The sequence below is a fragment of the Camelina sativa genome, chromosome 13, assembly GCF_030686135.1.
Source record: "Camelina sativa cultivar CO46 ecotype springtype chromosome 13, ASM3068613v1".
Classification (NCBI taxonomy): domain Eukaryota; kingdom Viridiplantae; phylum Streptophyta; class Magnoliopsida; order Brassicales; family Brassicaceae; genus Camelina; species Camelina sativa.
Window position 1 is genome coordinate 10,365,860 of NC_141892.1, and position 26,599 is coordinate 10,392,458.

General features: G+C 32.4%; 5 protein-coding genes and 1 long non-coding RNA gene across 12 annotated transcripts; 4 read left to right on the forward strand and 2 right to left on the reverse strand.

Moving 5' to 3' along the window:
- Positions 1-111: 111 nt before the first annotated feature.
- Positions 112-1,673, reverse strand: LOC104736430 (uncharacterized). Of its 3 annotated transcripts, none has more exons than XR_015577518.1 (6): positions 1,515-1,667; positions 1,376-1,429; positions 1,165-1,238; positions 893-1,005; positions 655-713; positions 112-542 (listed from the first exon to the last, which is right to left on the reverse strand). XR_015577518.1 is itself a non-coding variant. In XM_010456407.3 (6 exons), exons 1-6 carry the CDS (start codon positions 1,623-1,625, stop codon positions 464-466), a joined length of 495 nt encoding a protein of 164 aa, XP_010454709.1. In that variant the 5' UTR covers positions 1,626-1,673; the 3' UTR covers positions 112-463. The 3 variants fall into 3 exon arrangements, 1 of the variants encoding a protein (XP_010454709.1); XR_015577517.1 differs by having other exon boundaries at positions 893-1,081; XM_010456407.3 differs by having other exon boundaries at positions 893-1,010; positions 1,515-1,673.
- A 3,180-nt stretch (positions 1,674-4,853) lies between these two features.
- Positions 4,854-7,137, forward strand: LOC104736431 (GDSL esterase/lipase At4g10955-like). 2 transcript variants are annotated; one of them, XM_087480374.1, is made up of 4 exons: positions 4,854-4,971; positions 5,481-5,611; positions 5,787-6,408; positions 6,519-7,137. In XM_087480374.1, exons 2-4 carry the CDS (start codon positions 5,502-5,504, stop codon positions 6,921-6,923), a joined length of 1,137 nt encoding a protein of 378 aa, XP_087336500.1. In that variant the 5' UTR covers positions 4,854-4,971; positions 5,481-5,501; the 3' UTR covers positions 6,924-7,137. The 2 variants fall into 2 exon arrangements, with proteins under 2 accessions (XP_087336500.1, XP_010454710.1); XM_010456408.2 differs by having other exon boundaries at positions 4,860-4,906.
- Positions 7,138-9,450: 2,313 nt separating this feature from the next.
- On the forward strand, positions 9,451-15,031 carry LOC104738137 (GDSL esterase/lipase At4g10955-like). The gene is made up of 4 exons (XM_010458362.2): positions 9,451-9,512; positions 9,685-9,896; positions 14,084-14,508; positions 14,627-15,031. The coding sequence occupies exons 1-4, from the start codon at positions 9,451-9,453 to the stop codon at positions 14,981-14,983; spliced, it is 1,056 nt and encodes a 351-aa protein (XP_010456664.1). The 3' UTR covers positions 14,984-15,031.
- Positions 15,032-18,328: 3,297 nt separating this feature from the next.
- On the forward strand, positions 18,329-20,508 carry LOC104736432 (GDSL esterase/lipase At4g10955-like). Of its 2 annotated transcripts, none has more exons than XM_087480122.1 (4): positions 18,329-18,462; positions 18,783-18,929; positions 19,121-19,742; positions 19,871-20,508. In XM_087480122.1, exons 2-4 carry the CDS (start codon positions 18,820-18,822, stop codon positions 20,273-20,275), a joined length of 1,137 nt encoding a protein of 378 aa, XP_087336248.1. In that variant the 5' UTR covers positions 18,329-18,462; positions 18,783-18,819; the 3' UTR covers positions 20,276-20,508. The 2 variants fall into 2 exon arrangements, with proteins under 2 accessions (XP_087336248.1, XP_019090328.1); XM_019234783.2 differs by having other exon boundaries at positions 18,795-18,929.
- Positions 20,509-21,836: 1,328 nt separating this feature from the next.
- Positions 21,837-23,178, reverse strand: LOC104736433 (uncharacterized). Of its 2 annotated transcripts, none has more exons than XR_759577.3 (3): positions 22,925-23,178; positions 22,365-22,500; positions 21,837-22,237 (listed from the first exon to the last, which is right to left on the reverse strand). It is a non-coding gene; the product is annotated as an uncharacterized LOC104736433 (long non-coding RNA). The 2 variants fall into 2 exon arrangements; XR_759576.3 differs by having other exon boundaries at positions 21,884-22,256.
- An 840-nt stretch (positions 23,179-24,018) lies between these two features.
- Positions 24,019-26,021, forward strand: LOC104736434 (GDSL esterase/lipase At4g10955). Of its 2 annotated transcripts, none has more exons than XM_019234677.2 (3): positions 24,019-24,453; positions 24,678-25,326; positions 25,486-26,021. In XM_019234677.2, the coding sequence occupies exons 1-3, from the start codon at positions 24,374-24,376 to the stop codon at positions 25,870-25,872; spliced, it is 1,116 nt and encodes a 371-aa protein (XP_019090222.1). In that variant the 5' UTR covers positions 24,019-24,373; the 3' UTR covers positions 25,873-26,021. The 2 variants fall into 2 exon arrangements, with proteins under 2 accessions (XP_019090222.1, XP_087337021.1); XM_087480895.1 differs by having other exon boundaries at positions 24,059-24,453; positions 24,678-25,344.
- The last annotated feature ends 578 nt before the right edge of the window (positions 26,022-26,599 follow it).

Below are 26,599 nucleotides of genomic sequence, written 5' to 3' on the forward strand. Positions count from 1 at the left end.
TTTTTAATTAAGCCACTAACTAGGTAACAATTATTGTGAGTTAAACAATTGAAAGAATCGTTGAAAGAATGCTATGTGCAATATTCGAAATTAGGTAAATAACCAAAATAATTCATGTCAGATTCCTCTTATACTCTCATATCCATTTCCAGCCAAACATAATTTACAAACGATCGAGTCACTGATGATGCAGTGTGACATAATTGATGATGTTGTTTGGATAAAAGATCACACAAAATGCCAAACAATAGTTAAGATTAAAGCAGAAAAAAGAGCTTGAAGCAAATACACACAAGACAAGAGCTTCAAGACACCAGTAAAAGAAACTCAATCTGCATTCCTTCTGATTGACCCGATCAGGTCAAAAAAAAAAAACAAGATTCGTTTCTGAAAAATCAGATCTCAAGTTCTTGAGACCAGTAGATACAACTTACTTGCTTTGTGTTTGCTGCCAGATTACTGACTACAACTCGGTATCGCAGAGACGGATCATTATTTCAGAGACCATTCTCCGAGCAAATGGAATATAACTGAGGCTGTACCTGTCATCAAGACGTGGATAAAAAACATGTTCAATCCAACAAGGCTTAAGAATATTCGGGTTCTTGAAGAAACAAACCCTGTTTTTGGTTGAATTTTTAGCATTGAATTTACCATATCAGTGCACAAATCTCGCATAGGATCGCAAGGAACGTTAAAATTTTGCTGTGTATCTACACGAGATGAAACAATATTTTTAGAAAAAGACTGAAATTTCAAGCTGACATGTTTCGAGGACAAACAAATTGCAGACTTTGTCCATTACTCATATAGGGTCCTCTGCAGTTACTCTAAACATCTCATGTAGGAACATAATGATTAGTTTGTTGTATAGAGAGAGTAAGAAACATACCAAGAGAGCACAAATGAGTGCTAAAACGACACATCCAATATAAATAGATGTAGCGTAGAAACGAACAGGGTCCAACATCATATTCATCTGTTGCTCAGGTCCCATGAGGAAGGCTGTGCTGCCAAAGAAACATTCATTCTCTTGTGGTTTAAAACAGCATAAACAAACATTGATCTCTTTTGGTTCATCCTATAGAAAGAACCATCTTCCAATCTTTAAATGTTAAAAAGAACTGAAATCGTGAAAATGTAAGTCAAATCGTGAAAACATACCTTCCAATAGCTAGAACATTTCCAAATGTGAAGAGCAGTGCAAATTTGATTGGGATAGAAAACACAATCATGGACTGCAGAAAGAAGAAACATATATATAAAACTTACTGATCAAAACCATCCCAATTCGATCAATAGAACATCATCAAAATCAATCACTATAATATGGAATCGAATGAGATACTAATAAATATGTCAAATCGATCTTTACCAGAAACATAAGAAGCAAACCAGTAGCTAAAGAAGCGGCGAATCCGTACATTCTCTGCAAAAACATTGAATACGATTTGATTGAGTTCAACAACACAGATGAGAGTACCCTAAGATAAAATATACGATCGGGGAGAAACCTGGGTAGGGGAGAGAGAACAGAGACCCTCCGATCCATCTTCAAGGAAATTATCAGTTGTTGTATCGTCGCCGTCTCCGCCACCGGAGAAGAAGTCGTTCAGCTTCTGCATCTCTGCGATTTTTTTTGCCGTTGAAGAAGAAAAGAGTTGCTCGCACACACCTCTTCTTGATCAATGATGATGATTTGTAATCATTATCTCAACTCTTGGCCCATGTTAAGCCCAAGTCCAGTAAGTAAAATTAATTTAGGAATTGCTTATGTGTGTACAGTAATCGTTTTACTAATTATGTATCATGTATGATAGAATTTATAAATAGTTTTGTGAAATACATTAATGGAGGAGATGAGTTTTTTTTATTTATCATACATGTTTTTGGAGGATTGTGAAAGTATAGAAAATACACTTTGAAGTGTTCGTTCGGGTGTTTATTTTTCCCCATATAAACATGGAATTTACATGAATTTTATTATTAAGAACCATTTTCACCTCGTCCACATGAAGAGAAAATAAATTCCCTAACTTTACTAGAATAGTACTCGTGCTATGCCGCGTGATTTTTTATTTTATTTTATTTTAGTTATATTTTTTTGTGTTTTGTTTTTTTTTCTGATTTCATAATATAATATATGTTGTTGGAAATCAAATTTCATAAGTTCTTGATAATTTTAATAGTATTTTTTTTTGTTATTATAATTTATATCGTTTTAGGATACTTAAGTTTTTAATTTCATAAATTTAATTCTTAAATATATTTATAATTTTATTACCTTAAAAAATAAGTTTAGAGATTTCAAACCCTTAGTTCTTGATTTGTTTATCATTTACAAACCCTCTTGAACAAATAGAATTCATGATGCTTTGGTACATAATTTTAGGCTATTTTTTGCTTTAAACTAATGTGATACTATCATACAAAAGATTTATAAAATATGATATTAATGATGATATAAATATAAAAGAGATTATAATGATGGAGATCATTTCTTTTTCACAATCGAACATAATGTTTTGTATTTATTTTAGATGATTTTAGTATACTTCAATATTGATGTGCAGTCCAATTAATATTACTTTTGATATCAATGATCTTCAGTCACACTTAATCAGATAAATCAAATTGAATAAACCCCTACCTCCACCAAATCCCGAATAAGATAGTATAAACGACAACGAAGAAGAAGAAATCGAGCGTCGTTTCTTTCTTTAGTTTTGTTTCAATACAAAAGCTGATGTGTCATGCTCTGGTGAAAAACATACAACTTTTATTGTATTGATTGATTAAAGCAATAATTTCATCAGTATCCTCATCCATTGTTAAAACTTAAAAACATAGACTTTTCTATAATAGGTTTTGTTCAGTGTTGTGGTCCAATATTGTGATATGGAAATTGTGTTTCTTTTAGGTTTTGTGAACGTAAAACGATAATTATAGAACTGTGATTCTAACGTCTAAAAGAAATTATGGTATGTCTAATTAACTAACTAATGGTACTCGTTAGTGGTTTAAAAGTTCACTTCATAAGTTGAAAAGATGGAAGTTTACATCTTTCTATTGTTTACGTAACTATTCACATATTCCAACTATATATATATTTTATTATTTTTTAAATGAAAAATTTGAGAAAAATTTAGAACATAATATAAAAAATTTGTTTTTGAACTTCAAAAGTTTACATATGATTTGGAAGCATATATATGACTAATTTATAACAGAACATCACATAACTGAGTTTGATTCCCTATTATAAATATGTTATCAAATTACTACTAATAATTTACTATTCTGTAAAAACACTAATAATTAGTGTAAATATGTGTATTTATGTGTGCTTACTTAAGCATCATGTTGGGTCCAAAAAACTACAGAAAAAAATAATTTTATTAAAATTGGTTTTTGTTTTAATTAGAAAAGCTAAGATGTTAAAAATATATGATGAATTGTATTAATAAAATGTTTTAATTGGAAGGAAAAAAAACTGATGTGTCAACTCTAGAATTCACCAAAATATTAATGTGTCATCTTTTGGTGAAAAACCTTAAGGTTTATTGTATTGATTTTCTGACCACTTGGTCCATATGTCTTTTACTTCAACTAAAATAAACTAAAAACTAAAAATAATTATAAATGGAATTTTACTTCGGTTATTATAACTACAGATAAAGTCAATGATTATAATAATACGGCCACTTAGAAGTTAGAATCCCATATTGTAATGAAATTGATAAAGCAACAATAAAAAAGGTGTTGACCATGAATTTTAAGAAGATATAATATCTTGATGCTTAACATTTTTAATAGTTTTTTAGTTGCCGTCCCTTCCTTTTGCCAGTATAAGCTAATAGAGTCTCGTTGACCTACAGTTTAAAATTCAAATGCACCTTGAATAGAAAAACATTGTTATATAGTCATTATTATGGAAGAGCGCATGGAGAGTAATTATTGACCATGGTGGAGAGTAATTATTGACCATGGTGGAGAGTAGCCATGGTGGAGAGTAAATACAATTGAATAGAAAAGATTGTTATATAGTCCTTTCTAGTTAGAGTATGTGCAACTTGAGTAGAGTTATATACTGCTGGACCTAAAATATATAACTTTATTAATAAATATTCAAACGCAAAATTATTTTGGTAAGTTTGAAAGGAATTATTAAAGGAATAATTTATTTTAAGTTCATTATGACGTATCTAAAGTTAATATATATTGTATGATCTTGATACAATGTTAGTAAAATAGAGTGTGTAATTTTTGACAATGTATATTTTAATGTAAGATGATATGATTTGAAAATAAGCAAATATAAGCTATATAACTAACACTATAAGCATAATTTGTTTGACTCTAGATATGATACTATCATTCGTCACATATCATAAGTCTTTTTCCTACGTAACGGTTACTTAAGGGTCTCAATGTATATAAAATTAAGGGTCTCAATGTATATAATGAGTGCAATACAAAATTAAGGGTCTCAATGTATATAATGAGTTAATGACATGAATATTTCAAGCAAAATATATATGCAAAACAACTTAAACCTACTAAATCAACAAAATATTTTTAATAATGTTGCCTAAAAATCAAACATATAAAATGTGGCTGTGAGCAAGTGCCTTTTTTATAAAGGGTAAGCACGACACTGGATGATCGAATTCTTTGAATGCGTTCTTCATAATTGTTCAATATGTTTTTAATTGCCAATTTGTAACTAAAGACGTAGTTCATACAGTCTGGCTCGTGTTGGTGTCAGTGTTAAATTAAGGGATAGGTCCACGGATCCAAAAAGACTTCATATTTTACCATCTATAAATAGCAAGATCCTTATCTGTGTAAATAACTCAGTTCTTATGGTGAACTCTTGAAAGAAAAAAGAAAAACAGAACAACTCGTAAGTTTTACTTAATCATTTTCGATTGAATTGTATTCTGATTGACCAATAAGACCACGAAAAAGGTACTTTTAAAACTGTTATTATTTATTTCTTTTTCTCCTTTTTATTCTGTTATTTTCTTTCCTTTAATAAAAACATTATGTTTATATATTCACTAATGAAATGATTTTGCTTAGTAATTTAATTTTCTCTTTTTGTTTTTAAAACTTTTGCACCAAATTTTTTTGCTCTGATTACCAAAAATTATACTCCCTCTGTTTCATATTAAGTGTTCTTTAAAGATTTCTCACACATATTAAAAAAATCATTAAAATTTCTATTGTAACCCTTATTAATATATTATACAATTTTTTCTATGGGTCAATACATTAAATTAGTATGGATAAAATTGGAAAATTTACCAAGCATTTACATCGAAAATAACACGTATTTTGAAACAAAGTTTTGAGTCTAAAATGACAATTAATATGAAAGAGAGAGAGTATGTACTTGCATATTGTTGTTCACCTTTCTTTAAATCAGTTTGACTACTAATTTAGCAGTGTAACATGACTAACATCTTAGATTCTAGGAACAAGAAGAAGAAAACGAAATGGGACGAGGTTCTCTCAGAAAAATGATGGGAGGAGGAGCAACTGCCTCAGACTCAGATACCGATACTTTCAACATTTTTGGCCCCTTCCATCTTACATCTATTGACTGGTAATATATATATATTTGTTTTGTTTGTTGTTATATAAGAAGTATTTTTGATGATATACGATAGATGTAAATTCATGTGCTGTGCAGAAGTTTCTTTAGTAAAAGTTGACCTTTGGGAATATCCCATGTATAATCAGATTCTCAAAATATTTTGCTTTATTTTTTTTGCTAATAGGACCAGTTCGTACTACCGGACCTCAGTAGCATCAAGTTTGGTAAATGGGGTGTACACACTGGAAGGGGACAGGCTTGAAAAACGTGTAGGTTCCAAGTCACTAGCCAAGCCTTGGTGGGAGTTTTTCAACTTCACTTTGCTCGAAACCTTGATGGATGACGACGGCTCCATATACGGTGCCGTTTTCGAATACAAGCTTTACAACATTTACCAGAATACCCCACATGTGAAAGTTCCACACCATGTTATTGCCTTCCGTGGCACGATGCTAAAAGGAAAGACTTGGAAGTCTGATATGAAACTTAACCTCAAAATAAGCTTCAACAACCTCCATCAAGGCAGCAGGCCTATGCATGCTGTTATAGCAATCCGCAATATGGTGGAAAAATATAACGAGTCAGCTATATGGCTTGCTGGACATTCTTTGGGAGCCGCACTAGTTTTGCTGGCTGGAAAGACCATGACAAGTGTTGGATTCCTCCTTGAAAGTTACATATTCAATCCACCCATCTCGTCTCTTCCTTTAGAGCAGCTACCTGGGGGAGATAAGATTAAAAAAGTGTTTCAAATCGCTAAGAGTGTTGTCAAAGCCACCGTAGCCATGGCCTTAACCGATCTAAAGGTAACTAGTTTACTTAGCTATGGCTGTTTACTAATTAAGTACTCATCTTGTTAGTTAAAGTTTCGAAGTTGGTTTTCTTACAGGAAACTGTTTGTTTTATATTATTATAGGTTCAAGATCAAGACGATCCAAAAACAGCATTGTGGATACCTTACTTATACGTCAACCCAACAGATTCGATATGTGCAGGATATATTGATTACTTCAGACACAAAAGCTACATGTCTGAGATAGGTGCAGGCGAAATCGAAAGAACCGGTGCAAGAAAATCAGTTAGGAGTCTATTGGTCAGGAAAATTAGAGGAAAATCATCAACGTCAGATTTGTCAACAGAACCTCTTCACCTACTTCCATCAGCAGATATGATTGTAAACAATAACAAACCGACTAAGTCTACGACAGCTCATGGGCTTCACCAATGGTGGGAGCGAGACTCGACTCTGCTGGCAAATTGGGAAAGCTGCTGCATTAGGCCTTACCCTGAAGGCAAGTTGGAGCAACTGAACATACAATAAGGCCAGATAAAACAGTATTTGGTTTGGTTAATTAGCTTTCGTCCTTTTATTATCTTGTTCAGGTGATCTTTTAGTTCCAAACCCTTTTTCATTTCTACTATTTTTTTGTTATCATGTATGTCTTTCCCATGTTTTTTTATATTTTTCCCATGTAATTGTGACATTATTTTCTTAAAACTACTTTAATGTTTAAAACAAAGATAATTTAACTTAATTATACATATTTTAGAAAAACAAAAAAATTGTGTAAAAAAAAAATACCCTACAAATCGTTAAACTAATCAATCATGAAATCTCATTTGAATAACCTTAAACTTAAGTTAGTGTAAATAGATGCATAATCATAACTGAAAACCTTATCAAAGAAGTTGAGAGATTTCTTCTCAATATCGACTACACAGAGCTAAGATCTTCTCCCTAAAATATCAAAGCAAATAAACTAAAGCTAAGTATTTTGTCGAACTTGAGAGGCTGTGGATGTCCATGGAGGCTACTCTATATACGTAGTGGTGTCGAAAACCTAAATTAAAACAAGCATTAATAGGCTTTGACCTTGTGGTTCTAGAAAGCGCATTAAGGCTTTTATCGGCAGAACTCTTAACATGTTGAGTAAGGAGAGGAGAAAGCTTGGTTTCCACGGTCATGGCCAGACCATTTTAGCTCTTGGTGTTGTTCACCCTGTCCATGGGCTATATGACCGGCGATCTTCATTAATTGATTGGTCGTTTCTTTACTTCTCCTCTCGCTTTTCTTGGACCTACATGACATGTCTTCAGTATGTCGATCAATAATAATTGTTGATTGTGTAGGTTGTTGAGTTTTTAATTCAACTTAGAGGTGAAAGATGGCTCTTCCGGCTTTCCAACAATTCTTAAATCATTAAATTTGGTGAATGCGAAATCACTCAACAAATTGTTTTGAAACATGTTTTGTTCGTTTATTGATATTTTTACCCAAAAATCCTCTATAGACTGCTTGACACCAAAAATACTTGAAAATCCTCCTGATCTTTGAATTCATGTGAAACACTTGGTAGTAACATTAGAAAACTACTCCTTAAACGGGTAAAACACGATGTCATCATTTGTCAAACATAATAATCATATAAAATCTTGGACTATTAAAATTAACTATTAATTGTTTTTTTTTTTTTTTGAAATAGCCAAGAATTATGTTTACTCTCTATACATGCACATACTAATAAATTCTACTATTGAATATCAATAAAAGTACAAATGTTCATTCGAATTGTTCCATGGAAACATGTTTGGACTAATTGGTTAGGTTTGTATTAAAAGCAGGATATTTATTCTAATCTAATTTCGTTGGCAAAAAAATGTGTATATTTGTAGTTTAATATTTTAAATTATAATGGACATAAAACATGACAAATACTACGAAACAAGATATTTGAATTATCCTCTCCAATTATAATATTGTAAATAAACTTACATAATACATATTTCGTTTCATAATTATTTATGAAGAAAAACCAATTTCATCAATACTTTGTCTCTTACTTTTTAAGAATTTTTTTTTTCTTTTTTTTTAATAAACCCTATCGGCTGATCCGGTCAGCCTCGATAGAAACGCACCGAAGTGCTTCAGAGTGGACTTCTCCCCGAAGAGCCACCACATTGTCTGTCCCAAGTTTGGAATGCTTTCCGACTAATGCCAGGGGTAATCACTTTTTAAGAATTGTAGACTAAGTTTTCATTTCTCTAGAAATAATGTGAGCAAAAGGGATTTCCACATTTTTTTTTTTAAAACTTCCTCAACCATTTCCAAATTGCAAGACTTTATGTAGTTTTCCCAATATGATATTTAGTTTTATCTAGGAAAGGCGCCTCAAAAGTTTTTAAAAATATATCTAGTTGAAAATTTTATAGAAATAATTATAGGTGTAAGATGATTTTAGATTTTACAAAACTATTTTGAAGATATATCCTTTTCCATGTGAAATTGAACCCACAATTTCCACAACAGTTTTTTCAACAAAATAAAATAAATAGGAAATTGTTGTTGAAAGTGTGGGTAAATTCCCCATGGGGAGACACAACACAAGACATCTTTAAATATTGATCTTCCCTAGTTATATTTTGTTATCGTCACAATTTTTCTGTCTAAAAAAGGATATCACTTCCTCTTTTTCTCTAAGTTTGATAAAAGGAGTTTTCTTTATGTTATATTCAGTTAAATTAATAAATGACTTGAGTTTTAGACCAGTCACTGTGTCTGTGTGTGTTTTTTTTTAATATTCGCTCAGATATCTTTCTTTCAAGGAATCATCAAGATTCAAGGGATCACTGTATGTCTTTTTGGTGGTTTCTTGAGTAGCCATCTCTTCAAGTTACAATACCTAGGGTACTTGATAATTTTGTATCTACAGCTATAAATCCGTTGGATAAGGAGTTTTTTTTTTGTATCTTTTAATTAGCTTTACATTTTTCGTATGTAGTTGGGTTACTGTTAGTTCTAACCTATAAGCGATACGAAGAAGATCGACGAGTGTGAAGGAAGATCGCTGATGGCCTCACGCAAAGAGATATTAAGCATTTCGGGTCCCCCTCCAATTCCAGTATTTGAATGGTAAAGCAATATTTAGGCCTATGCGTTCATTTTTTCTTTTGACTTCGACACTTTTGCATGTGCGTTTCGGATTTAAATATAAATAGTATTTCATAATGAGCATACAAATAAAATTAATATCCATAGCTCTACTCGATTGATTTTATGCTATCATTGGTTTGTTTTTTAATAGGAACAATTTGTACCACCGAGCGTCGTTGATATCATGTTTGGTGCAAGGAGTCTACACAATCGAACGAGACAGACAACAAAACCGTTATGGTTCCAACGCAGTAGCTAGTCCTTGGTGGATGTTTTACAATTTCACGTTAATTCAACAACTTATAGGGACTCATCTGAACAACGTCACTTACCATAATACCCCCAACTCTAAAGCACATATATGTGGCTAGATATATATATGTTAAAGTACGAGAACGGTATATAAGAGCATAAAAGTAAACAAGACATAAGCTTTGTTAACGGGGTTCGGATAACCTACATCCCCGGGACCAAGTCCAGAATTCATTAACTAGAAGTAGAAATTCAACAATACCATCAACAGATCTCTCTATTTTATTGATGGGGCTACGCCACACACCTTGTGGATATCTCTCAATAATACCTAAGACGCGCACCTTTTCATGAAACGCTCTCTTGATATTTATAACAATTGCTCAACCCTAGAGTTGACAACTTTCCTATTCTAAACTGGTAAACTAACATATTTAGATAACTCCTAAATAGAATTAATCCTAATTCCATAACTCGGTAGGATTAATATAGCTTGCACCTCAAGCTATCTTCAAGCGTATGCCAACATTCTCTCTCTTAAGCTTGAACTTCTTTCCTTCCAAATCTCTCATGCCAATGAGATCCCTCATTTTTTTAAACTCTTTTCTTCCAAGCGCTTTAGTAAGGATATCTACATTTTCCTCACTTCCTTGAACATGCTTGACTTCCACTTACCCATTCTCCACACAGTCTCTTATATCTCTGCAAAATCTCATTTTATTTCATGTTTGATTAATCCCATTCAGCTTCTCATATAAAGTAAATCTTTACGTAGGATTTTCTTTTCCAATGAGCTTGATATCTCCTTGCAAATTTCTTTCAAATACTTCAACCTTGATGATGCAGATCATATCTTCTTGTCCCCTTTTTTTTCAAACAACTCTACTTTTCCTCTCGGCTCTCTCTTAATCTCTTCAACCACACAATCTTCTTTATGAACTTTGTTAATCACACATACCTGTTTACAAGACCAACTAGATCATCTTCTCTTCTGAAATTATTCTCTCCAATCTAGCCTGGAAATATTTCTCCACAACTTCATGTCTTGAGACAACTAAAACTTTGCAATTTTCATCAGTTTTGATGCAGAACACAATAGTATAGCAAAACAACCCAGAAAAATATGAAATTTCGTTGAAACATCAACAACAGCCATATGAAGACGTAGGAAGAAACAGATCATGATTTGCATTTACGGTTTGGAAGTTACAGCCACTTTCCCAGAACAGATCCGGAATAATGCAACTTGCAAGCTGTCCAACTTTGAGAGCAATTTCCCAGTAAACCACAAGGAATCAGATGACGATATTTATATCATTGGAAAGATCCCGCTCTCAAGTTTTCAGAACACCTTTCAATACTGAGATCCGAGATCTGTAACCAAAGGACATCGAAAACAAAGTATCAACCCGTTTCTCTTGACTTCATACTCTTTTATGTATTTCTTTCAGCATCGTTTCAATCCACCACGAAGCATCTCTTTGGTTAACACTCTCCCTCATGAGGTGACATGAACATCATCAAACCAGATACTACAACTAATGACAAGTTCCTCCACCTCAAAGCCTTCTTCATCGACCTTTTAGATAGTGATTATCACTAATTACTTCTGCCTGCGATTTGGTGAGCATCTCCATTACAGACTTCAGATTTTGGCTTTCAACGAAATCAACAAGAAACCTCTTTCTTCTCTTTTAATTTCCATAGGTTCCTCCATTTTTCTTCCTTAAAGATGATTGTATTAATTCATTTTGATTCGCTCTTCATCACCCATAGAGATCTGCTCATCTCTGCATTAAATTCACCAGTCTTTCTCATGGCACAAACCATTTCTAGCTGCATCAAGAACAAAAACTCCCCTTGCTTTTTAAACAAAAAAACTCTTTTCAACCATCTCATGATCCCACTTGGAATCTTCAAATTCTGGCTTTCATGATAACACTCATCTTCGGATCTTCTATTCTTAGATCTCCCCTGAATTTTAAAGCTTATTTCATGTGACCCATCTCATTGTCTCTGCCTTGAAGCTTCTTTCCTGATAATAGAACATACTTTCTTAAGAGTTTGATGCAATTTTGAACGTCATCTCTGCATCTCTGCTGAAATCTCTGTCATGATGAATGGATGATTGACCCTTCTTTGCGTACTCATACACCAAATTGTTCTTATGCTAACAATTTTCACTTTCGACGTAGCAGCTTTTTCAATTCGAAGCCTAATTCTCTCTAGTGACGTCTTTATCCAATACTATCTCAAGATCACAACCCAAACCATGCTTAGTTACTATTGTAATTTGTGATCAACTCAACGAAAATTTTTCCAGCTTCCAATCTCAAAGCTTAACCAAGTTTTGGAACAGACCCATCACACAGCTTCGACACGAGACCGACAAAGCTCATCTCGTCACCCTCTCTGGTCACTTTGATGAGTCTTTGTCAAGCAACATCTCAGTGAAACCCCTGCACATGTCTTTTCTTTCTCCGATCAATTGTGTAGTCATTGATGACTAAAACTGAAGTTTTGACCTATGAACTCAGCATCTCGTGAATCCTCCACCAAGACTAGATTCGCCTCTTTCATCTGACATAGATACTGACATTCCTAGTTCCTCCTTAGTTTCAAATTTTTACCCGAGAATTCCACTAAGGCTTGAGACAAATTCCCGAATTGCTTACTCTATTTCATGGGAAAATTTCACCATCATAAAATAAAACCTATTCACATTCTATGCTTGTGCTTCAAAAACGACTTCTTGCTTCTTCCTTCAGGGTTTGTGAATTCTTATCTTTGCGTCACTAGAATCCGTTGTAGCTCCAGCTATAGTTATTTGCATCGAAGCATATATCCCATGGTAAAAAATTAAAAACCAAACTTGATGTTGTAAAGTTTCTGAATCAAGCACCCTCTGATTTTATGAGCGTCTCTATTCAACTTCTGATTTCTTCCTCTAACTAATGATGAAATCTTGCTTTACAATTCTGATTGACCACTATTTATCCGGTCCGGTGGCGTATCTTTGCCAACCCAAGATATATGTAGAGCTTTATTCCCAATTGATTCTGATTTTTTTTTTTTTTTTTTTTTTTTGAAACAAACAACAACCAAAAAGGTTTCCTTTTCTAAAATCTGACATCTCTCGTATTGGAGCTTCTTCACTCATCTTGATTCATACTTGACGACTTCACCAGTTGAAGTTACCTCATCTCTTCTTTTTTTTTCATCAAAAATCTTCTTTCTTCACACTTCACTACATTTATCATTCACTCACGGTCTCTTCTGTCGACGACGAAACAAAGAAGAAGACGACCAAATCTCTCTAATTTTTTATTAGCAAATTACCAAATCAAACACTTGCCCAAATTTTCAATCAAACCCGTATCAAAAACTCTTTTCTCTTTTCCGATGACTTCTTTCTGACGGCAAGGTAACATGATTCTGAACTTTTTGGTGGAATTCAACACTTCTTACGCCTTCGTTCCTCTCTTGTGGCAGCAAGATCTTGTGCTGTCATTGTTGTTCCCTTGTTTCCTCCTTTTTTTTTTTTTTTATAATTCACACAAGACTTAAATATCAGTCACGATACATAAAACCCTATGAGATCCTCTTCATTCAAACTCCTCCTTCTTTTGACAGCACAAGAAGGGATGATCTTTAGATGATTCTGAATCTTCTTGTGAACTCGGTACAACTTTCATCATAGCCCTAACACACCTTATCTCTCTTTTGCTTCGTTTCTTCAAATTTCACAAAACATACTCATAAACACGATCTCACTTCTCATTCTTCTTGTCTAGCCACAAATCCAGGATCACACCCGAAACAAGAACACATCTCTATCGAGCACCGCTCTGATACCAAATAAAGCACATATATGTGGCTAGATATATATGTTAAAGTACGAGAACTGTATGTAAGAGCATAAAAGTAAACAAGACACAAGCTTTGTTAACAGGGTTCGGATAACCTATATCCCTGGGACCAAGTCCAGAATTTATTAACTAGAAGTAGAACTTCAACAATACCATCAACAGATCTCTCTATTTTATTGATAGGGCGACGCCATACACCTTGTGGATATCTCTCAATAATACATAAGACGCGCACCTCTTCATGAAATGCTCTCTTGGTATTTATAACAATTGCTCAACCATAGAGTTGACAACTTTCCTATTCTAAACCGGTAAATTAACATATTTAGATAATTCCTAAATAGAATTAATCCTAATTCCATAACTCGGTAGGATTAATATAGCTTGCACCTCAAGCTATCTTCAAGATTATGCCAACAAACTCGATAGTACCTCCGCGTTACGTGATTGCGTTACGTGGAACAATACTAACGCCACAAACTATGGCTTGTGATGTGAAACTTAACATCCGAACTATGGCTTGTGATGTGAAACTTAACATCCCTTTCGCCTTCGAAAACCTCCACCGCGGGGGCAGGTTTATACAAGCCATTCAAGCAATCCAAAATCTGGTTACCACATGTAGAAACAGAGCTGTCTGGATCGCTGGACATTCTCTAGGAGCTGGCCTAGCACTACTCGCAGGGAAGATCATTGCTATGTACGGACGCCCCGTCGAAGCTTACATCTTCAACCCGCCTATCTCCTTGATTCCTCTTGAGCAGCTAGTTGAGAGCGAGGATCTTAAATGTGCGGTCAGACTCATCGGAGATATCGTCAAAGCCGGCATAGCAAGAGTCTTAGACCTAAATGAGGTATAAAGCTTTCTATGAAATAACTCAATAAAAATATTGAAATTGTTACTCTCAAATCGAATAGTAGAATATTAGAATTGATCTCCTCTTTGATACACTTATCTTGAAATATATACAGGGTCAAGGAAGCCATCTATTTATGAATTTAGCTTCCTGGAGACCTCATTTGTTTGTGAACCAATCAGATCCAATCTGCTCAGAATATATTGGTTATTTCAATCACAGAGGCGATATGGGTGAGCTACGACTCGGCAGGATCGAGAGGTTGGCTAGATACTCGATTAGGAAAATATTGTTCGGAGGGGGAGGACAAAGTTCATCCTCGTCGTATTCTTCAGAAGAGCATCTTCATTTTCTTCCGTCGGCCTTTGTGATGGTGAACACATTCATATCACCGGATTTTCAGACAGATCATGGGATTCATCAATGGTGGAATCCTTTGCTCGGACATTATTCATACCAATTTAGTGTATGATTTGGGCTTTCATTGCTTTAGTTATGTTCTGGTCAGCTGAATCTTCTATACAAATTAAAACATTGTAGGGGATGTCACGTGAGACTTTTTTTTATAATTAAAATTTCCTTTCTAATCGTATTATTACTTTCCCCATTTACTCAAATACTAGAGTCAGATCCAGGCTACAGTGCGGGATTGTTTATTAATATATATATATATATATATGATATTAATAGATTGAAATATCCTATATTTTTATTTTTAGTTTTTTACAGTCAATTACATTAAATCATATATTTGTGTAATGAGTTTCGAAAAAATAGTAGAGAAAAAAAAGAGTAAATGGTAATAAAATAAGTTTTGATAAAATAAATATTAAAAAATTTAGAAAAGTACTAACAACACACAAATAATAGATAATTCAATTTGATCATTTTAGTAGTAGAAAATAATAATCTACATAAAATATTATAAAAATATTCCACTTGTAAAAGTTACACTATATTATAAAAATATTCCGCTTGTAAAAGTTACACTAATATGTATAATGTGATGAACCATAAGAACAATTTTTCATTTACCCAAAAATGTTAGTCTAATTTATCATTTACTCAAATTTAGCAAAACAATTTATCATTTACTCAAATTTATCTAATTTGAAATTTAGCAAAACATTAAAGCCGAAAATTTATCATTGACTCTTTTTAAAAATATCAAAATCATATTTCTTGAACTGAAAACAAATTAAATAAATAAAACCCGGAACTACTAATCCCACTATTTTCATTACATCATAATTATCTATTACTTTGTGTTGTTAGAATTTTCTAACTTTGGTTTTATTTTTTATGTTAATGAGTTTGCTTAGGATAGATCTTTACAGGTTTCTTCTTTAGATTCTCTTGGAAACGGGTAAAAAATAAAAGTATTAATATAGTTCATATATTAAGTCAAATTATTTACAAAAATGTAAAATAGTTCATAGATTAAGTTAAATTATGTATATACCTGATTCACATGACAACAATATTAGTAATTTGATAATTTTTGTAATGCTTCACATGTCCTGAATAAAATAAAAAAATATTAATCAAATTCATAATTGAGTTTGAAGTCGTAATCAGCATCATAATTAGAAAATATTAAATGAAATTTTGTACATACATGTATCACATAAGAAGATATGAGTTTGATAGATTCACAATGGTTTTGATGTTCCAGTAAAATTAAAATTAAAAACATTAACATATATCATATTGGGTAAAAATACATGAATATAGTAAACAAAATCATAAATAAATAAAAACATCAGAAAAATTATTGTTCATATCGATAGAGATATGTGAAAATTTTGAAATCTAATCATATATGGTTGCTAAACTGTATTTATTGGTTGTTTCCAAATTGAACAATAATTTTGCATAAATTATGCTAATGTTACGAACGTTTTCCGTTTTTTAGGCAACTCAAAATTGATAGAGATATGTGAAAATCTCATAACATCTTTCCATATCTTTTTTAAATTATCATTAGTATTTTTATTATACATATTAAAAATGATAACAAAATTGATAGAAAATATTTATGTAATTATAAACATCTCATTAATTTTCGTTTTTGTATAGTTATATAATTTAAAATTTATCTTTCATATTTTTAAAATTATTTAATTATATTACCATTATTTATGAATTATATTAAATTGGAATATAATTCCGGAAATATATACTAATATATAATGAAAACTAAATTAGTTTACATATATAAAAGATTGAGATCTTATTGATTGATAGTCCGATTTAATATCAATAAATTAAAATAAACATTAATTATGTATTTTGTTAGTTTCCTAAACTGGGAAAATATATATTATCTTAATTATTATGGTTTATTTTCTAGGAGAATTTATTAATGTTTACATTTATGATTTATTTTTTGGAAAACCCGATAACCCATTTATAATGTTGTGGATCTTTTTTACCCGAATCCAACTCCCTTAATTTCGGGTTATTTTGTGAAATTGATCCGATCCGGAAGCACTTTTGTACTTCTCTTTTACTTATATAGGGATTTTTGAATAACACTATTCCTCTATGTATATATGTTATAAAATTTGGACTAAATTGGAAGACCATCTGGTGAATGCCTAATTAACTCCGAAAGGCCATTTGTGTTATAATTCTTTATTCTTAGAAAATTCTTCTCTTTATTTATAGGCAATATCATGAAATCAAAAATATAGAAAATAATAAATTTAAAAGTTCTGGATTCGAAACAAAATTATTATATCAAATAAAACAATATATAATAACTAATACTAGTCTAATTTTCAAAAACATATCAAATTAATTAGAACTAATACCAATGTTTTTAAAAAAAACATTATCATACGTTTCGCTTAGACCTAATTGTAGTACTAAATTATAGCCCAATCTTTCTTTTTTTATTTTGTCGTCTACAGTTTTGAAGGTGTTGTGAACAGTCCCCTTCTAAATTAGATATGCATGTATGCATGTCTCATCAATAGTTCAATTCGATGTGTTTCATTATCCATGCAAATAACACTTAAACAATTGAAAATATGTATTTCAGAAAATAACGTGTAACCAAACTTAATACTTTTATTTTCCACATAAAAGTCAAGATGAATATTTTATATCTATCCGTGCGTGTGTATACATAATCAAGATAAAAAAGAGGATAAGTAAAGGCATTGTCTTGTACGTGTGTATATATAATATTCATCTTCACTTTTTATGTGCATACATGAAAGTGTAGTTTATATATATCAATGATTTTGTTGATTTTAATAAGATTAAGTCCTTTTTCTTTGTGGTGTGTTCTCTTACCCTTAGAAAGTAAAACATATAATTATTTATCAATCAATAAAAGATCGATGTACACAAAATACAGTATTTCAAGATGGAGGGTCGTATGTGACTCTAATCTTTAATAACAAATCATGTAAGCTGGCGTGAGCAGGATTGGAGTATATATGATAACTTTGATTTTAATTGGTTGTACACCACAATCAAAATTTTGTTTTAGGGTATATATGACTATTTTAATTGGGTTTGATCACGTATCCCTATACTGTGATAAGGAAGGTTTGTTTTCCTTTATATACGATTTGATAAATTGAAACAGTGGTACGCGGTCTCAAAAATTGATTCACACGTCTAAGTGTATTTTTAATTGCTAATTTGTAGAATTTTTGCGAATTCGTAAATAAAGAAATAGTTGATACGGTCTGGCTCGTGTGAGTGTGCTTGTGTTTGTGTTGAATGGACAATCTCAAAGTCTCCGGATCCAAAAAGTCTTCCTATATTTAGCATCTATATAAATAGCAAGATGCTTTTCTGTGTTAACTCACTACTTCTTTTGTTGAACTCTTAAATTTCCAAAAAAAAAAAAAATGTATATATATACAGCAGAAGAACTCTTAAGCTTAGTTTTATTAGAATTCGATTCTGATCCACCTCTAAGACAACGGAAAGGTATTTTTAAAAAACACAGCATGCATTGAGTAGAAAGTTTTGGCAGTGGCCAAAAAAGACTAGTGCATCAAAAACTGTTTTTGTTCTGTAGTTTTACATTTTCTCCATTTGTTTTTAAATCTCATGCAACAATTTAATTTCTTACTTTAGTAGTCATTATTATCTCTCGTTATCCTCACGTTGCAAACAATGTATATGTGAAGATAATATATGTAACATGTATAATAGTAGACCTACATTTTTGTAGAGTTGTAGTACATTAGCATATATATTTTTCTTCACCATGTTAAATTACATCAATTAAATTACTAATTTGGCAGTGTACGTAATAGGAAATAACAAGAAGAAGAAAAAGAAATGGGACGGGGTTCTCTCAGAAAAATGTTGGGAGGACGAGTGATTGTCTCAGACTCAGAGACCGATAACTTCAGCATTTTTGGCCCCTTCCATCTTACATCTATTGACTGGTAAAATAAATATTTGTTTTTTTTTGTTATTTTATATTAATTTTTTTTATAATATACGATAGAAGTTTTTATTGAAACTCTATAAATTCATGTGCCACGCAGAAGTTTATTTAGTAAAAGTTGACCTTTGGGAATATCCCATGTATAGTCAGATTCTCAAAATAATTTGCTTTCCTTTTTTTTGCTAATAGGACCAGTTCGTACTACCGAACCTCAGTGGCATCAAGTTTGGTAAATGGAGTGTACACTCTGGAAGGGGACAGGCTTGAGAAACGGGTAGGTTCCGAGTCACTAGCCAAACCTTGGTGGGAGTTTTTCAACTTCACTTTGCTCGAAACTTTGATGGATGACGACGGCTCCATATATGGTGCCGTTTTCGAATACAAGCTTTACAACCTTTACATAAACACCCCACATGTGAAAGTTCCACGCCATGTGATTGCCTTTCGCGGCACAATGCTAAAAGGAAAAACTTGGAAGTCTGATATGAAACTTAACCTCAAAATAAGCTTCAACAACCTCCATCAAGGTGGCAGGACTATGCATGCTGTAAAAGCAATCCGCAATATGGTGGAAAAATATAGTGAGACAGCTATATGGCTGGCTGGACACTCTTTGGGAGCCGCACTAGTGTTGTTGGCTGGAAAGACCATGACAAGTGTTGGATTCTTCCTCGAAAGTTACATATTCAACCCACCCATCTCGTCTATTCCTTTAGAGCAGCTACCTGGGGGAGATGTAATTAAAAATGTGTTTCAGATCGCCAAGAGTGTTGTCAAAGCCACCGTAGTCATGGCCTTAACCGATCTAAAGGTAACTTAAAATCATCTTAAGTGTAAAGATAACTAGTTTAGTTAACTATGGTGGTTTAGTCATCATGTTAGTCAGAGTTTTCGAAGTTAGTTTTATTATGAGAAACTGTTTGTTTTGTATTATTATAGGTTCAAGATCAAGACGATCCAATAACAGCATCGTGGATACCTTACTTATATGTCAACCCAGCGGATCCAATATGTGCAGGATATATTGATTACTTTAGACACAAAACCTACATGTCTGAGATTGGGGCAGGCAAAATCGAAAGAACTGGTGCAAGAAAATCAGTTAGGAGTTTAATGGTAAGAAAAATTAGAGGAAAATCATCAATGTCAGATTTGTCAACGGAACCTCTTCACCTTCTTCCATCAGCAGATATGACTGTAAACAATAACAAACCGACTAAGTCTACGACAGCTCATGGGCTTCACCAATGGTGGGAGCGAGACTCGACCCTGCTGGCAAATTGGGAAAGCTGCTGCATTAGGCCTTACCTTGAAGGCAAGTTGGAGCAGTTAACCCTACAATAAACAATAGAAATGACTATGAGGGTCATATCATGCAGTGTTTGGTTTGGTTAACTAGGTTTAGGCTTTCTAGTATCTTGTTCTGGTGATCTTGTAGTTCTGAACCCTTTCTCTACCCCTTTTGCATTTCTTCTAGTTTTTTGTTGTCTTGTATTTCATGTATGTCTCTATTTCCCGTGATTTAGATTTTGTTTTTATGTAATTGTTGATAATTCTAATTAATTTTGTTAAAACTACTTTAAATTTTACATCAAAGATAATATAACTTAAGTATAATGTTAAGAGTCTTCTAGTTAGCTATAATTTATAATAAGTAATCTATTATAGGGTTAGTTAGATAAATAACCAAATTCTAGAACTAATCATATGTCATACTGGAAAAAATGGATAATTTAACGTGTTATTTGTAAGAAAATATGTATATATAAAAAAATATATTGCATCTAATTATCTAAACATATGATTTATCATATATAAATGTAACGTACGTGTGTTATGGAACTATAAACCGAAAATAAAATAAAATGAAGCTTTAAAAAGGAGAGATATAGTCTACTTGGGGTAGGGAAAGAGCTAAAAACTAGTCATTGATTGTTGAATGAGGGAGCAAGAACATTAGATTCTTGCCAGTGAAAACGGCTTTAATAGTAGTTACACAAGCAAGCAAGCCAAGATGGAAACATATATGTATAGGTATAGCTACCTCTAAACTTTGATCATCCATACAAATCGATATTTTGTTTTTTTGAAAATCATACAAATCGATATTTATATTGAATAAAAGCGCTCATATAGAAGTCTAGACAACCATAGTGGCGGTTCTATTTTTTTGGTCTACTTGTTTCGTATTGATAGTTAAACTGTTACACATGACTTGACTAGAGAAAAGTCATCAAAACAAAAATCAGACCTGGATAAAATGAAGAAAGTTCAATCTTCACTTCTGGATCTTACATCCCAAAATTCTGTCTCTATTCGACATATATGGACCCTCGTAGTACAATAATACAGATAATACAAGATGGTGAAGTGAAAAAGAATATGGTCCTTGTAGTGCGCAACTTGCAAATGATAATGTATACAAATATATGTAAACCGATAATATAAACAAATATAATGTAAACCAACAATATTCTTTTTTTTTTTGTAGTGACACGCGTAAACTTGATGAAGATTTTTTTTTTTTTTTTTTTTTTTTGAAAAAGTACATGAAGAACTTAAAACTCAAAAAATTGGAAAGAAAAAAAATTGAAATTTTAAAAGGAGAGAAATCTACTTTGGGTGAGAGAAAAAAGAACCTTCTAATTAAAGAGTGAAAAAGTCCATTCAGACAAAATTGCAGATTTTGGACATTTCTCAAAAGGTCCATTCAGACAAAAAAGTCCATCTACGTAATGATTAATTAAACTGCATATGTATGTTAAAATACCACAGTAAAATTATTTTTGAGGTTTTCGTCTTATATTGTATCTTTTATATTAACTAATCAAGTAGATTATATACTTAGCTTGAAGGTGAAATGTGACTTTTCTGTCTTCCCGGCCAGTTACCAACAACTCAACAATCACCAAACTTAGTCCATCTTTATTGGTAAAAAACTAAGAACCCGTGAAACCAATTTTTTTTAATTAAATTTTGGATTTTTCAATGTTTAAGAATCCATGGGAAGTTATTAAGAAAAAAATTCTCTAGTGGTAGAACATATGAGGGGTTCTTAAGAATTTTTTTTGAAGAGTTCATAATCACATCAAAAACTTGTCAAATGCAAAACATAGATTCATTGACTTCATTGACAATAAAACAGAGATTAATGACTAGAAACAAAGAGATTCAAAACAATCATTCAAATCAACTTTCTGAGATTAAGACCACAAAAAAAAGCCTGGTAATAACTTTCAGAGAGAAGCCAAAGTCTTGAGAAAACCTCTACTCTATGCTAATCCAATGTTCTTTCTTTGTTTTTTCCTGCAATTGTCACAGAGACCTTCAGCCCAAAAAAGAAAAAATCATAACCAAGTGTAACTAAAACCAGATATATACAACAAGATCAGAGTAGAGTTTAGTTGATGAATACAAGACTAAGAGAGCTCACATGTACAAGATTGGTTCCAACTTCAGTTCCATCTTTCCCACTATTTCATATGGTTCTAAGAACTGTTCTATACAATGACACAAACATCCAAAACATCATCTAACACAATTAACTTGTTGCATTATCTCAGAGTTTCCTACATATGAAAATCAGATTTCTCAGTTCAACTTATACAGAATCAGAAAATCACCGAAAGACAACTGATCAAGACCACTCTGTGAATACAGAAGAAGTATAACAAAGAGGAAGAGAACCACCTACAAACGTATGTCCCAATCAATATCATTTTGTTTTTCACCATATACACAATTACAAGATTTAGAAAATTAATCAGCTTCCTGCCTATATGACCAAACAATTACAATTGCTCTGTTCCCAGAGATCAATTTTTCTAGAAACCTAGAAACGAAATTAAACTACTTATCATTGTTCAATAAATCTTATTATGTAATTATCATAGTGGTCCACTCATGTCCAGTCTCCTACAAATATCACTTCCTTAAGCAACTACCAAACACGAAATCATTAAAATTTCTCAAATTTAAGACAAAAGGACTGACCTTTTCTCCAATTGATTCCAATGAGCTTGTTCCTCGACCGTGTTTGGGCAAATCGGAGAATTATCATCTCTGATCATCAAACCAGAATTGAATCACTCTCCTCTGCTTGCAACGATTTTTGAGAGAAGAGATTTTTTAGAGATATCTCTTCTGATTTTCCAATATTTTCGTCGACAAAGAGAGAAAGGAGGAAGAGAAAATAATCAACAATTTTTTTTTTCTTTTCTCACCCAACAACTATTGAACACGTCGACACCTCTTACCGCCTCTTAAACCTCTTAATTAAGAGGCACTTCTTACCAATATTCTGATTTTTTATTTAATTTTAATCACACAAAATCTAAGAGTTCTACCTAAGAGGCCCAGTTAAAGATGCCCCGTTAGTGCATAATATAGTCTTAAACCGATGTGAACTATCTTAGTGCATCTCCAATCCATTCCTATTTTTTTTTCAATAATAGATATAAGTTTGGTTCCAAGTCACCTCTATTTTCACCTATAATCTTAACATATTTAAAATAATTGTTCAGGTTTGTATTAAAATTAGGATAATTCATAGTTTATATATTAAATTATCATATTGGACATAAACATGTCAAATACGAAACAAGATATTTGAATAATCCTTTCTACATACTAATATTGAAATAAATTTACATAAACAAAATTCATTTATTAATTTTATTTACAAATGACGCCTTTTTCATCAATATTATGTATTTTATGTTCTAAGAATTCTTGACCTCTAAGCTCTTCAAATTTCATTTGACTAAATAAAATGCGAGCAAAAGAAAATTCCACAATATGAAACTTCCTCAACCATTAAATATATATATGTATATATATATATATATCCTTTTAAGTTTTGAAAAACAAGTTTTGTATTTTTTAAAAGTAGTTTTTCTAATTTAAAGTAAAAATCCAAATCAAAATGACATCTTTAATCTTTTTTTAAAATTGTTAAAATATATTTAAAGAAAAAAGATGGGTTAGTCTAGTTAAAACTCTCAAATTATATTATTCTACTTCTACCACTATAACCAATAGAAAGTCCACCAACTATTTTTAAAATATTAATAAAATGTTATTTGGTCGCTGTCGTCCAGTCTCTTAACTTCCTGGATGTTTCTAAGTAGTTGTCGGAAGTTTTCTAGGTGGCTATGTAGTATCACAGACTCCCCGGCTATAAATAGCCCATATAGCTAGCATTGTTAATCACAGTTAAGAAAAAACACACACAAAAGTTTGTTTTCTTTACAAGAATTCTTAAACTTTACTTCATCAGATTCGCTTAAGTTCGCTTATCCTTTTTCTTCACTTTTCTTTTCTTTCATATTTTTAGCATTTTCTGTTATTTTCTTTCCCTTTAAAAAGAAATCTCTGCATTTTCTACTATTCAAAGAAAAAAAAGAACAAAAAGGGCGTGGCTTACTAGAAAAAAAAAAAAAAATGGGGATAGGATCGTTGGCCTCATCAGATACATCAGATTTCAACACTTACGGCCCATCCCATCTCAAATCTCCTGATTGGTAACATTCTAAACTTTTTTTTTAGTATACTTCCGTTAAAAATCTATTGACGAAGAATTTTTTTTTATATAGAACAGTGTCTATAACTTTATGGTGTTACAAAGATTTTTATGATAGACGATGGAGTTTTTTTATTAATTAGAACTATATGAATTCTTGTGCCGTTCATGAGTTTTAAAGTATAATTGATTGGTTCTTATTATTGGTTTTTTTTTTTAAAATAGGACCAACCCGCACTACCAAACCGGAGTGTTATCAAGTTTGGTAAATGGAGTGTACACATTGGAAAGGGACAGGCGTCTTAGGCAAAAAAAAAGATACAGGCTTGGCTTGCGGAAGTGTCCGGAACCACAAGCCAATCCTTGGTGGGACTTTTTCGATTTCGAATTGATGAAACGCTTGAACGACGATGACGGTTCCATTTACGGTGCCGTTTTCGAATACAAGAACTACAGCGTTTACCAAAATAACCCACATGTGAAAGTTCCACAGTACGTGATGGCCTTCCGCGGCACGGTTCTGAATAGTAAAACTTTGATATGTGATTTCACACTTGTCATCCAATGTATGTTGAACACCCTTCATCGAGGTGGCAGGCCTAAGCATGCCTTTGAAGAAATCCGTGGTATGGTAGACAAACATAGCGACTCAGTTATCTGGCTTGCTGGACACTCTTCGGGAGCCGCCCTAGCTTTGATTGCTGGAAAGACCATGACGCGTTCTGGATGCTTCCTCGAAAGTCACATATTCAACCCACCATTCTCGTCTATTCCTATAGAGCAGATACCTGGAGGAAGCTTATTTAAACATGTGTTTCAAACCGCCAAGAGTGTCGTCAAAAGCACCATAGGTGCGATCGTAAATTTACCACAGGTAAACTTTAAATCATCTGTAAGAGTCAAGATAACTGGTTTAATTAACTGTGATAATTGAGTCATTTAGAACCAGATTTTCATCCACTTGCGATACTATAGTGACTGAGTTTTTGAAGTTGATTTTCTTATAAGAAAAGTTTATTTTATATTCTAACAGAATCAAGAAGACAAATCAAAAGTAGCATCGTGGATACCTCATCTATATGTGAACCCAAACGATTCAATCTGTTCAGGAATTATGCATTACTTCAAACGCAGAAGCGTCATGTCTAAGTTTGGTGCAGACGGAATCGAGAAAATGGCTGCTAGCATCTCATATGCAAGTGAATTGGTCGGAAAATTCAAAGGATCATCACCGTCAGATTTGTCAAAAGAACCTCTTTACGTTCTTCCATCAGCAGACATGACTGTAAACAATAGCAAACCGACGAAGTCTACGCCAGCTCATGCGCTTCACCAGTGGTGGGAGCGAGACCCGGCCGTGAGGGAAAATTGGGAAAGCTGTTGCATTAGGTCTTACCGGCTAAAGCAATCGACACTATAGTAAATCACAAAAATGATGCCACAATTATTATAATTTTCTTCTTTCTTTCAAATTTCTTTTTGTAATTTCCATGTAATTGTTTAAACTGCTTTTCACAAAAAAAAATAATGTATAAATGAATTAAAAATATAATGTTATACCTTATAGCATATGATTAATTAATTAAAAACTATACTTTAATTAACAAAGTCGTTATAATTAAGTGATTATTAAAACCATGTATACCATGTTTAAACATAATTTGGTTTTAGGCCTCTCGTATGTTAATCCGGTATAGTACGTCTTTGTTGGTTCCTACGTTTATTTTACGTGAGCATGTTTTGTATTCAATTATTTTGCTGTCAACTTATTAAATATGATATACGTTTAGTTTCCCAATCATTTTTGCATATAAAAGACATACAAAAAAGCATCGTTGATGATAAAATACCATGTTTTTTTAAGGACAACTAGCGGAAAGCCCGGGTACATAAATATGTTAGTTAGCACTTTTTTAGTTTGTTAATGTAATCTTAAATTATCGTTTAGAAGATTATTGTTAATTTTCATCATAAGCTCATTGTACATAACCATATAAGTTAGTATGTAATATTTACTAAACCATATAAGTCGTATTTCGGGTAAAGAAGAGAAATCTTGGTTTCGACGGTCACACCTTGGACCAGGGTTCTTCGTGTTGTTTACCTCGGTCACGGGCACTACAACCAGGTATTTATTGATTGGTCAT